The following is a 13579-nucleotide window of genomic DNA, read 5'->3' on the forward strand; positions in this document are numbered from 1 at the left end:
TATAGCAATTATTCCAGGAGAAATCTTGCCTAAAGTGACATGTTTAGTCAAGTTACATGTGCCAGGATTCAGGGCATACTGCCCCAAAATAAGGTACCCTGGCCTCCCCTGATGCAGGTGATAAAAACCCTCATGTGAGAGATGCCCTCCCTGTACCTGGAGAAAAGGAACATCCTTACCTCCAGAGATGCAGGGCCCCTGGGAAGGATCCGAATGTACACACCTTGCTGAGTTTTTCCCCATTTCCGCACTTAGCTCATACTCTTGTCCTATCAAATTTCGCTGACTTTCCACCCTCAAGAAAACCTAGTGTCAAAATATTCCTGTTTAACCATTTCTTCTGGTCTTCGCTATCTTATGAAGGCTCTGTGTCACATAAAAGTTAAAATAAATCAATACTTATATATACTTTTCTCTTGTTAATCTGTTTTTTGTTACAGAGATCCAGCTGGAAACCTTAGATGAATAGAGGAAAGGTATTTTTTCCTCCCCTGAATATACATTCAGCTTTGAGAAATCAGTATTAGTTTTGCATTTAACATGAGATCTACTTGATTTTCAGTGATTTACTTCCTTGTGAAATAATCATGCCTCTAGTAATCTAAAGGGAAAAAAAACCCCACAAATGCATAAGAGTCTCTCTCTCTTTTTTTTTTTTTGCATAAGAGTCTCTTAATGGAAAATGTTTTATTTGTACATGAATTAAACTTCAGAAAAATCTTAGGCATAGGCTGAAAAGACAGTCTCTTTGGCTCATAGACTATTCAAGAATAGCAGAACAGAGAATAATAATAATGGTAATATTTAATAATAAATTCCATACTTCCTGATTTATTACTGACTGTTCCGTCAGTTGGACCACATTGTCTCCCCAAAGGGTAGGTCCTATTAATATGGGCCAGAGAATGGTTTTGTCTTCCCTGTGTTTCTTTTTAGTTAATAACATTTCCATTCCTATCAGCCCTTAGAACTATAAACAGAGTTTCATCATTGATTCTTTAATAAGAAATACGGCCTGTTTCTCTAAATCTTGTCATAGTAATAGATCTACCACTTCATTTGCCATGCTCATGCTGTACTTTTATACTTTGCTATCAGGGCCAAATTCTAATCCTATAAGAGCTGGAAATTGAAACAAATTATAAAGCAAAACAAAAAGCTAGAGCTCTCTCTAAATATTCCATTTCTTGCCATTATGGTTCTATTTTTTTAATTGTTCTACAGAATTATAAAGGAAATGTAAAGCCTAAAAATTCTATGTATGAGGGTTGGAAATAATTTCCAACTTCCATAGCTTTGAGTTACTTTGTGTAGAATATATTTTTAATCTCTGCCTAGTCATTTTTTTCCACCTTAATAAATGGTCGTGTTCCTTGGCATTTGTGATCTTTTCTTTTGTAAAGCAGGAGTTGACATTTAAACTGAAAAGCAGAGAGAAAGTTGAGATGAGCAGAAATGTCATTGTGCCCATTTCTTTTTCCCGTCTTCCCTCTGTAGGAAAAACATTGCAAGAAGAGCAGATTGAAAGGGTAATGTGGCATAAGCTTTAGTGCAGGCATACTGAGGATAGAGTCTTTCCAGAGTGTTCTCCCAGACAGGGTGGTGTCACATGACAACCTCTCCCTACTCTTGATGCTTGCCAGTAGGACTTTTTTATAGACAGAAGTAACACAAACATTTAATTGGAGCCAAAATGAATTTTAAATGTCTGCAATTTCCCCTGAAAGATATAGTCAATAAAAGAAAAAGATAGCGGGTATGAAAAGAAGGAAAAGAATTTATTGTGTTGAGGAAATTACTTTTCCTTTTTTTTTTTAAACTATGAAAATGCTAAATTCTGTCTGGCAGTCATTCTGCCTTTAATATGTATATTCAACTCCAATAGTCCTAGCTCAGGGCATATATGAAGCAAGCCACAAAAATCTATGAGAATCACTCTAATGCAGGACTTCAAATATATTCAAAGCCTCATACATTTCCTCTAACATGGGAACTTTTATAGGAAATTTTTTTAAAAGAATCAGTGTTTCTACCTCCACAAAAAGTGCACAGAAATAGAGAACATCACTGAACAGTGCTTCATTTCTTTCAAATTGTTGATCTCATTTTTTTTAAATGAGAAACTACTATTGATCTGAAGCCATTTAATTTCTAGTCTAAGTATGAAAATTTTCCTTCCTGGGAAACAAAATAAAAGAGTCATGAGGGTTACCAGTGAACTAGCAGACAAATGTTTAATTTGCATTCTGAAACAGATAGACCATCTTTTTATTTTACAAAAAGCATAATTTTAAATGTAAACAAAAAAACAGTTGTGGTTTTAATTTTGATACCTGTTCACTGATATGCATGGAACATAGATAAATATATAAAGTGGGCAAAATTTATGTGCATCTCTCTGTGATAGTGAAAATAAAAGAAATTTAGTATCAGTTTCACGAATTCATTTTCTTGATAGCCAGTTTGAGATTTGGGTATAGATCCAGGACACTAGAGGTAAACCTTTAGTTCTCAACTGTTGAATATGATATTATTAATCACTAGATCTGACAGGATCTAGTTTCACAGTGATTTCAATCAGTACTTTGTTCTTAAAACTGAGTTGTGTTAAGTACATTTCTTTTGCGCTCAGCGCCTCTTATGTTTCCTTTTAGAAATCCCCTTTGCCTTCCTTGCCGCACAACCTTTACCCTAAGTACAACTTCAGCAGCACTAACCCATTTGCTGATTCTCTACAGTTCAACGCCAACAAGGTTGGATAATGCCACTGTCTTGACATTGCCTTTTGCATACGTTTCATTCTTTGTTACTATGCCTTTGTCCTAGTTCACTGTTTACTAAATTTGGGCAGGGAAGAAAACAAAACAAAACAAAACAAAACTGTGTGTTCGGAGTGGGCATGCAGATCCTTTTTAAGCACATTTTTTTGCCAGAGCATGTTCATTTTTATAGCTGAAATTAGATGGCCCTCTTGAACCGTGAGTTCAAGGGGAGAATCGTGAGTCCAGTGCCTTTCCTCTGTTTTGTTGTGAGTTTATTTTTCTGATATTTAAATTTTTGCTAATTGCCAAATGTATGAACTGCTTTCACACAAATTTTATTTAAAGCCTTGTATTCGTTAAGTCATTCTCAGACTTATACAAGGTGGTCCTAAAAACCCTTGTGTGTGTTAGTCACTCCACAGATAACTGGGTCTATGCAGGAGTGTGTTGAATGTTCATAAAATGTGTCCATGTAAGTGCCTGAATCAGGAAGCATGTAGCTGTTTCAATGCTTGTAAACCTAGACGTGGATATTTTCATATTCTAATGGAATTCCAAACCCAAAACTAAAGCAAAAACTTACAAGAACTTTATTATAATTTGATCATGATAAGGAAGGAAGCTTTCAACAATTTCAGGAAACATTTTATGACTTTTCATTGGCTTTTCATGTTGCTGTAATATGGATAACCAAAGATGCTGTACCTGAAGGAATATGTTTTCTGTTACTGTAGGAATTACAGAATTCAAGTAGAGTTACCTTCCGTTGTTCCCCAACTAACCCTTTTGCTCCCACACCATTTAAGGTTTGTCTCAGTGTGAAATTTTCGTGAATAAGTAGGTGTGTTACGGCGTGCTGTGTGTGTTATACTTGTGTGTATATATGGCATGGAGTGATTTCAAGCACACTTTGCTTTTTTTTTTTTTTTCCCGATGAAGGCTAAATGATCTTAAAGAGTTGTATTTTTATTAATAAGCCCTTTTTATGTGACAGTTTTTTATTTTTTATTTTTAATTAGCCAACATATAGTACATCATTAGTTTTTGATTAAGAAGTGTCAACAATAATCTAATTATACCGATCTCATTGAGAATGAAGGGTTACACCTAATTGCCCCTTTTTGTAAATACAAGCTCGTATTTGCTTTATGATTCATCAGTAATGTTAGGATGCCATTTTAGTTTATTCACAGAATGAAAAGGTTGTGCCTAAGTAAAGTCCTGAGCAACTTTTTAGACTGGCAAATTTTGTGGGTTTTTTTGGTTTTTTTTTTGTTTTTTTGTTTTTTGTTTTTTGTTTTTTTTTTTAAGGTAAATGGAAGCTCAGGAAAGTTACAAAGTGATATATAAATTTATTAAAATTATGGGAAGTTTAAATCAGATTTTGTTCCCTTTTTTAAAAATCAAATGGGCTTAATTTATACTTGCTAACATTTTCTGTTACTATAGAGAAGTATTTTTTTTTATTTTAACCAGAAAAACTGTAAATTATATATTTCCCCCTGCCCCAATCTTCATATGTTTAATTAACCTGGATTGGATCAAATGAAGTTTTTTGTTTTTTGGTCATTTCATTTGTACTTTGTTGACCTGAGAGTTTTATGGCACAGCATTTGGGAAGATGACAGGGTTTCGTTTGCACTGGTACTTTTTGTCTGTGTGGCCAGTTGTGTATAAACCAAACATTTTAACACAGTAGATTCTGTAACTTGAAAATCTGTTGCCTGTAAGTCTCTGCCATTCAGCTCTCCTTTACTTTATTAGAAAAACAGTACTTGATGTTTATTATATTCATTTTGGGGCAGCCTAGAATCCTGAAGTGGTTTCTGAATCAATAAAGAAAGATCACCTTCAATCTTATATTGTTTTAGTATTAGGTATATTTTGTGGTATTCTGTTCTTGACACCAATTAGTGATTCCTAAATATTTGTTCACGATTATAATTTGATGTGTTCTATAGAAAGTTTATTTATTTTTAATTTTAAAAAAGATTTTATTTATTTATTTGAGAGAGCAGAGGGAGGTAGTAGAGGGAGGGTGAGAAGCAGGTTCCCCGCTCAGCAGGGAGCCTGATGTGGGGCTCAATCCCATCATGACCTGAGCTGAAGGCAGATAACCAGGAGCCCCTGGAGGTTTTTTAAAATTGTAGTCTTTTTCCACATCCACACATATAAAACAAAATGAGGTATATCAATAAAAGGTAAAATAAAAAAGGATAGGGAAAATGTAGGATCAGGGCTTCAGGGACAGCTTCATACCATGGTTAGAACTTAAGTTGGTATCTCTGTTGAATTTGGTACTGTCCTACTATGGAAACTGGAGGAGAGAGCATGGTGTAATGGAAAGCATATTGGATTAAGAATTAAGGGAAAAGAAATCTAGTCCCAATGTGGTTTTGAACAAAATCTTCTCATGGCCTCAAGTTTTTCATGTGCAAAATGAATAAAATGAACTCAGTGACTTATGGGCCTTTCGAACTCTAATATTTTATTTGACAATCTGTAATAGAAGAACTTGATACGAAGTCCCTTTTTTGAAATAAGGCCCATAGCCCTCAGTGACAGCAAGTATGCCACACTTTGGGTTTGTGTCAGTGGTCTCTCCTGTTTTCTCATTTACCTTTCAAGCCACCCTGGCAAGGGAAGGATCGTGTTGTCGCTTAAAGCCAGCTCCTCAGATCTGAGTCTGGGTGCTCTGTGCTCACTAACTGGCTCCCGTGGTAGACGAACTTGCATGTATAATGCTCATTCTCATGGCTTTGTTAAGAGAGTCATTTGGAGAGAGGATTCAGGTAGCAGTGAAGAATTATTTGTATATATATAGTCTGACGAGCGACCTCTGGACTTTAATTGCTTGATTAACTTATTTGTTAGTTTTGTTCTTGTTTCTTGGAAGACTTCTCTAGGCCCACAAAATCTTACCCAGACCCCTGAATATTTATGAAGACTTTTGAATGGGAGTTCTTTTCCCCAAAGGGGAGAGTTCATACAATTTTTTCTAAAGTTATTTAAGCCTTCAAATTGAAGAGTTCATTGGCCCAAAATACCAAATAACAGTTTAACAAATTAACCTCTGAACATATATTTTGTTTAGTGAATTTAAACTTTACCTGACTCCTGTCTACCATTATATATATATATTTTTTTTTTCTGTTATTTATGTGTCAGATATTTTAAAGCCAGTTTTTGTCAATTATACTTTTATTTCCTTTACTGAAGATTTTCTTCCTCGGACTACGCATACGCACTGCATTCTTCTTGTTCCCACAGGCACCCAGTCAGTCCGAATCCGAGCCAGAAAAGGCTCCTTTGTGCAATGTGCCTCCGCCCCCTTCTTCAGCATTTGCAGAAATGAGCGGTGATCATACACAGTCATCTGCCAGCAAACTCTCCGAAGACGTGGACAAAGAGGATGAGTTTGGTTACAGCTGGAGTAAGTTGTCTTTTGTGATGCACTGAGTTATAAGAGACATTGAAATAGCTTTGGGTTTCTCCAAGCTTATGTCCTGGATGGATAAGCATGTTTCAGCTTTATTTATACCTGCTGCACATTTGTTTGGAAAAAATACTGTTTGTTTTGCCTGAATACAGCACGCATTGCCAAGGCATGAAATCATGTTCTTCCTTTCCTTTAAATGACTCTCTCTGCTAAAGCCCACTCTGCCCTTTGTGTGAACACTAAAGAGGGCAGGGCCCTCTCTCAGAAGCTGCTACACGATCTGCCACCTGAGGATCTCAAACAAGTTTTTGCCGATCCCAGACCTCAGAGTCCTCATTATAAAATCTGGTTGCTCTTGGTATCTTGGCTTGAACTCTGGCATTTTCTATACTAAGTTGGTAACACAGAATAATTGTGGAGATGGCATTGAGGCATTCGGCAAATTGTATAACTGCCTCAAAGTCTTTGCCTCTTGCCCACCCTTCTTTTGAAAATGTGGTCCTTACCCGAGGTTGATAACATTAAATTTGAAATGTCTAACGCACAGGAAGCATTCAAGGGCAGCTGTTATTAGGATCATTGGGGTATTTTTTCTAATAAAATAAGCCTTTTTACAAGGAAATGTTAACAATTTAGTGAAAAGTTACCAATGTATCAGTGCTGTAAGAAGTTTCATTTTGAAAGTATGATTACTTTAAGAAAACCATGGTGTATGCTTTTAGGACGTGTACAGGGTGTGAAAATTGTGCTGCTAGATTCTAGAAGGAATCAGGAAATGAAAGTTTATAAAGTTGATGCAGTTAAGAATCAATATGGAATGCAAGACATCAGCCGCATAGTAACATTTTCGAAGAGATGATTTGTGAAGTTTGCGGTTTTCTGTTTTCAATAAAATAAGAATATATTGCTAATCTATTAAGGTGACCATATATACTCTAAGGAAAACATGAGACAGAATATCATGTTACAAGCCACTCCAAAACTTAATGCCGTAAGGGAGCAATTTATTATGGTGTCCTGTGTTGTGGTTGACTGGGCCCAGCTAGGCTGGGCCTTCAGGATGACGTACTTACAGGGCTGGAAATTAGTGTTGGCTCCTGTGGCCTAGGGCACCTCCATATAGCCTTGTCCTCTCAGATTCAAGAATAAATTCTACCTCTTGAATGTGTGGGATGGGAGAGATGAATGGTCTCACCTATTAGGGCGTGTATCCTGAAGCTGAGACAGGTACATTGATTTGTCCTGGTCTGATCGCTCTGTGCAATGAAAACATGCATTCCCTGTATTCTGGATCTGTGTACCAAGCAACTGCCCCACACGATGTGACGTGCACGCCAGTTTTGCTGTGAGTGCAAAGCTTTTACTGGTCAGTGAAGATAAATCCTCTGAATGCTCTGTTCTCCCCAACAAATGATAAAGTGGCATTCTGTTTTAATCGGAGTCTTTGGAGAGGTTGTTAATGTGAATCGCCCTGGTGAACTGATCCGTCAGATCGGCTCCTCCACACTCTGCCTGCTGGATGCAGAGAAATTCCTCAGAGTTGGGTACTCCCGGAAACCAGTCTTGACACCTAGGTGGCCAGCTTATTTAGCTTTTCTTAGCCATCAAGGATTTACATTTTGGTCCAAGTAATGCCCTTTTGAAGCTAAATAACCTTCCATAGTAAGACATAGGCTGTAAATTAACTTCATACCTCTAATTTTGTTGTTGTGTGTAGAAAATATCAGAGAGCGTTACGGAACCCTAACAGGAGAGCTACACATGATTGAACTAGAGAAAGGTCGTAGTGGTTTGGGTCTCAGTCTGGCTGGGAACAAAGACCGATCCAGGATGAGTGTCTTTGTGGTGGGGATTGACCCAAATGGAGCAGCTGGGAAAGACGGTCGACTGCAGGTTGCAGATGAGCTTCTAGAGGTACGTTCCTACAGAGGAATTTACTCTTGCTGAATTGGTGCGCTGGAATCCTCAGTTCCCAGAAAATCCACCGGGCCTCATATGGTGACTGAGAAAACAACTGCTTGCCTAATAAAATAGAGGCACTGCAGCAAATTTGGCTGTAAACCAAATCTCTGCTAAGTAGAGTCCGTGTTCCCATTAACTTCCATTAAAAGGTTGCGACTGGGTAGCACCAGAAACAATTTTTGCCCCAAGATAGTAATAAAGATCACACTTCAAAAACATTTTCTTGTGTGCTGCATTTTTATTAGGAGCTTTTGAAAAGCCAATGACCAATCACTCCTCAGTAATGAGACAGCCACTGGACATTCTGGAAGTTGAATTCCTAATGGTAGACGTGATGTGGGTGGCGTGCAGTGGGGTCAAGGTTAAGGCTAAGTAACGAAAACAGTAACTTAGCTGCCCAAACAGAATAAATTTCTGGACCATACTTTCTAGTGTTTAGAATTACATTTGCCTGTTTTGTTTGTCCTTGCCTTCCGGAAGCTAGGATCCACTTGCCTATATATTGCCTTAATACTCTTCCTTGCACTCTTGTTTCTTTATTGGCTGGGAAGGTTCAGTCAGCAATGGCTGAATGACTAGATAACTGGCAGTTTCCAGTAGGTACTTTCCGCTTCCCAAATCCCGAATCTGCCTGTGATGCTCCTCCCTGTGGCCTCATCCCATGGTCTGAGTTTTGAGATTAACTAAGACCTGTAACCATAGGGGGCTTCTCAGGATGATCTGTGCAGGTCATTAGTGCCTCCAGGAGAGACTTTGCTTTGTACAGAACATGCTGGAAGCCCGGTACCTGCCAGGAATTTCACTCTCTACTTTTCTACAGTCAGTCCAGGTGGTGCCTCTGTCGTCTGTGGAGATCAGACCACCTGCATGTCATTTTAATGTTGGCTTTAAACATGGGCTTGTCTTTTCACCATGAAAGTCAGGTTCATGTTCTGGGGAGGAAAATACATGTAATATTTCAAAAGAAGGGAAAAATGACCTTTTTATTAGCTAGATAGGATAATAAAGGGTTAGCCAATTCCAAATTTCAGGCTCAGTTAATGCTATTTGTTTCTCACAGATCAATGGTCAAATTTTATATGGAAGAAGTCATCAGAATGCTTCTTCAATCATTAAATGTGCTCCTTCTAAAGTAAAAATAATTTTTATCAGGTAAGCATTTTCTTTTTTCTAGATTACTAAATACCTTTTTTTAGTCTTTCGATTCGGAGTTCTTTTAAATGAAAATAAAACATTTCTAAGTGTCTGAGTATTTTAGTCCCAGGTCTTTGGGCTTGCAGAATTTTCTCTAATAATCCTAATGAGTCTTCAAGGAGAAGAATGAAAATAGTATGAATCATTATGTTGTGACAGATCAGTGCTTTTTCTTTTAGAAATAAAGATGCAGTGAGTCAGATGGCTGTATGCCCTGGAAATACAGTAGAACCTTTGTCTTCTACCTCAGAGCATTCTCAGAATAAAGAGGTATGTATCTTGTGGTTGTTTCTCTGGGAAGATTTTATTGATAAGCTATGTATTAATTCAGCAAACAAGTATCAATCCCTTATAGGAATGTTAAAGATAAATGACTCATGGTCTTGGCCCTGAAGGGGCCTAGTACAAGAAACACTCATGTGAATCAGCACACCACTTCCATGAAGGGTCTACATAGGGAATAATGAAGGTAGAAATAGTTGTCAAGTGTCCTTCTGCAGAGATCATGACAATGACCCTCTAGGTGAGGTGACATGTGAAGTATGTGTTGGAAGTAGAAGACACGGGGGCGGGGGCAAAAACATTCCAGGCAGGGGGCATGAACTAAGGAATGGCATGCAGGCTCTGGCAGATACAGGGAATGAGAATTGCAGGGCAGCACTGAATAGTGGGGAGGGTGAGATGGGCGTTGGGGAGCTGGTGAGGAAAAGGTCACTGGGAAAGGGGGGATAGGGTCATCATGAGAAATGTGATGGGGACTTCATCTTTGATGCCTTAGGGAACTCAAAAGAGTAAGAATTGTATTTTTAAGTACTTCTCTGGAAATAGTGCAGAGAAAAAATCAGAGGTTTCAAGGAAGAGAAGTTAAGGTAAAGGGAATAAAAAAATTAGAGGAATAGTTCAGAAGAAAGATAATGACAGCCTGAACTAATGCAAGGAAAGAAAGAGAGAGAGAGAGAGGAAGGGAAGAAGAAAGAGAAAAAAGAAAGAAAAGAAAGGAAGAAAGGAAGAGAGAAAATAGAGAAAGAAAAGAGGGAAAGAAAGAGAAAAGGAAGGGAAGGAAGGAAGGAGAGAGAGGGAGAGAGAGAAAGAGAAAAAGAGAGAAAGAAAAGAAGGAAGGGAAAAAAATGATTAAGTCAGAAGTTTCAGATGTTTAGGATCCAACTGAGCATTACCTTATCCCTAACTAAAGGTACTCAGTGAGGAACAGCCAGTGGTTGGGTATCTATTTATCCACAAGTATTTACGGACTGTCTGCCTTGTACCAGGTACTTCTTTTTGGGCTGGGATTAGGCTGGTGAATGCAACAGACAAGATGTAGACGGCTTCCGGATGGCTGACATGGTGACTTGGTGGATGGCTGACTTTTACGAAAATACAAAAAATTTAAAAACAGATACTTGTAAAAATAGAAAATGTTCTATTTGAAGCAGCTTTAGGGTGAAGTGCCTGTTGAAAAGCCTGGAGATGTACATTGGGACTTTTGGTCTAGAGTTTAGAGATGAATTCCCATGGATGCATAGTTGTTATCTGGTGGCCATAGGAGCTCTTCTGTACAGAGAATACTTAGAAGAAGGGGGCCAAGGTCAGAATTCTTTAATAAAGCAAGGAGGAAGCCTAACAAAAAGTGGCCAGAGGGAACGAGGAAGGACCAGGCAAGCATGTTGTGTAGAGCTGAGGAGGACACATTTCAAGAAGGAGGGTATATTCTACAATCTTGAATGCTGAGGAGAGGTCAAGTAAGGAGATGAATAGAGTCCATTGGACTTGGCAATTAGCTGATCACTAGTGTTTTTTGAGAAAGCAAATGATGGATAAAAAAAAAAATTAGAAAAGAAAAGGCAGTGGCTAGAGGGTAACATAGAATTTAGAGGTTTTTTTTGGTGAGACTTTTGATGTGCCAAAGCCCAAGATACTTGTTAAGGATGAATAAAGGGAGGCACAGAGAATGAAAAGCTGACAGTGAGAGGAGCCATGATGATTACAGTGTGAGAGGAAACGCTCCCCCGGAAGGAGCGTGTGAGCACTGGGCTATCTGTACATGGTGAACGTCACTTGTTCTAGTGAACTGAGAAATCATTCATAATAGTGAACTGAGTCAGGTGATTTTTCAAGATTATAAAGGAGAAAATTTTATTTTCATACAAATTGTACTACAGATATAGCCCTTAAAATAGAATATTTTAATAATTTTCAAGTAAAACATTTAATAGCTCCTAAATTCCCTTGATGACTAACATAGGGAGGAACAGTGGATGGTGCCTCTGCTTGAGTCCTGTGTGCTACTGAGTCCCACTGCTGGGTCGCCGGGCTGCCATTACATTTCATTAGAGAATAAATCCAGGCTGTCTGGAGAATGAATGGCTTTGTGTCTCTGTGCTCGAAAGTAATTTTTGTCTAATCATACCTTATTAGTCTTTTGAAGAGAATATAATGTTCATAAATGTCATGAAATGTTAATAATAATTAATTATAACACGTGAAATAATTTTGATGCAAGTGACCCTTATTAAGCAAACAAAAATACGTACACCTCGGTTTTCTATTTTGCCATTTCCTTCCCTCTGTCAGCCTGAGCCAAGTGGTACTACTTTCGATGCGGCTGTGGACCTCTGTTCATTTAAAAACGTGCAACATCTGGAGCTTCCCAAGGTAAATGTGCTTTGAGTTGAATTTTTACACCAGTAATCTGATGGGCTAGTTCTCAGAAGTGTGGTCTCTGGACCAGCGGCGTCAGCATCACCTGGGATCTTGCTAGAATTTCAGACATTTGGTCATTCCATACCTACTGAATGAGAAATTCTGGGGGTGGACCCCCAGCTTGCGTTTTTATAAGCCTTCTGAGTGATTCCATGCACACAAACATTTGAGAATTACTGTATTAATTGATACTTTAGCAGGGATTAAGCTTTTCCTGCCTTTGTGATTATCCCAAGGTATGACATTTAGCAGTGTCTCTCTCTTTTTTTTCTTTTTTTTTTAAGATTTTGTTTATCCATTTGAGAGAGAGGGAGTGCACGCGTGAGAATGGGGTGAAGGATAAAGAATTACTGAAATTCACACACCAAAAAAAAAAAAAAAAAAGAATGTGATGAAGGACAAAGTAGAAGCAGGCTCCCTACTGAGCAGGGAGCCCAGTGCAGGACCCAATCCTGGGACTAAGGGATCATGACCCGAGCCCAAGGCAGAGGCTTAACTGGCTGAGCCGCCCAGACGCCCCTCTCCTTTGATACATTTACTAAGGGCCTGCTCTGGAGGAAATAAAAAGAAGAAAGAAACAAATTACAGTGTTTGCCCTTCATAAAACTGAAAGTTCAAATTTCTAGAAGCTTCACAGATAAACATCAGTGAAGTATTTACTTCTGAAAAGATCTGAACATTAGGTTCAAATGACCACTTTTGAAGAGGTGGTTTGCTGAACAGAAACCTGCAAATGCTTTCAGGTGCTGCAGGCTCATGCTGGAATGCAGGCGGGCTAGCGGTGGACGTGGGAGAGTATTCGCAGAGAGAGCAGCAAAGTGCACAGGGAGAAGAGGAAGGCAAGCCAGGGGTTGGCATGGAGCAGGGCTATATTTACTGCAGGCCGACAGAAGAGAAGGGGTCCACAGGTCACTGTCCAGCTATGAGGCAGGGCAGCATGGTGGTTACCAGCCTTGGCTCCAGAATCTGGGTTCAGTCCTTGCGTCATGAAGTACATACCTGACACATTATGTGATCTTCCTTTGCCTCAGTTTTCTCACCAGTAAATCGGAGATGATAATATTACCTTTGACCTAATTGTAAAGATTAAATGAGTCGTTTGTAAGTAGTCGGCATAATGATGGCCTATGCTTTGCACTATTCAAGTCATTATGAAGTCAGAAACCATGAGTTTCTGAATGCTGCATGGAATGTGTGCTTAAAAACATCCTTTGAGGAAGCCCTTGCTAAAAACGACAGGTTAAAAGACACAACATACTATATAAACCTGTCCACGTTGAACCCCTTATTAGTCGACCATGCAGACAAAACTCAAGAAGGTGAAGAAGGGAGAATTAACCAGCCTGCTAACATTCATACTTCATCTGCAACTTTTTGCCATTTATATACTACCTTGTATTTTTAAAAATTATGATTACTTGAAAAAATTTAATGGCAAAGTCTCACATGCAGTATGTTGTTTACTTCTCAGCAACCTGTGAGATCGTTTTATTTTTCCCACTTATAACAGTCCTCATAGCTC

General features: G+C 38.5%; 1 protein-coding gene across 9 annotated transcripts in view; it reads left to right on the plus strand.

Moving 5' to 3' along the window:
* Positions 1-13579, plus strand: part of MPDZ (multiple PDZ domain crumbs cell polarity complex component) — a 166396-nt gene that overhangs the window by 123854 nt on the left and 28963 nt on the right. For 7 of the 9 annotated variants that reach the window (XM_046022442.1, XM_046022449.1, XM_046022443.1 and 4 more), the window contains 6 exons: positions 2655-2753; positions 6033-6195; positions 7919-8115; positions 9224-9315; positions 9537-9627; positions 11929-12009. In XM_046022442.1, coding sequence (XP_045878398.1) covers positions 2655-2753; positions 6033-6195; positions 7919-8115; positions 9224-9315; positions 9537-9627; positions 11929-12009 — 723 coding nt within the window. The remainder of the gene's footprint in view (positions 1-2654; positions 2754-6032; positions 6196-7918; positions 8116-9223; positions 9316-9536; positions 9628-11928; positions 12010-13579) is intronic. The other 2 variants (XM_046022448.1, XM_046022450.1) reach the window with 1 other exon arrangement.

Source organism: Meles meles, chromosome 11 (assembly GCF_922984935.1).
Source record: "Meles meles chromosome 11, mMelMel3.1 paternal haplotype, whole genome shotgun sequence".
NCBI lineage: Eukaryota > Metazoa > Chordata > Mammalia > Carnivora > Mustelidae > Meles > Meles meles.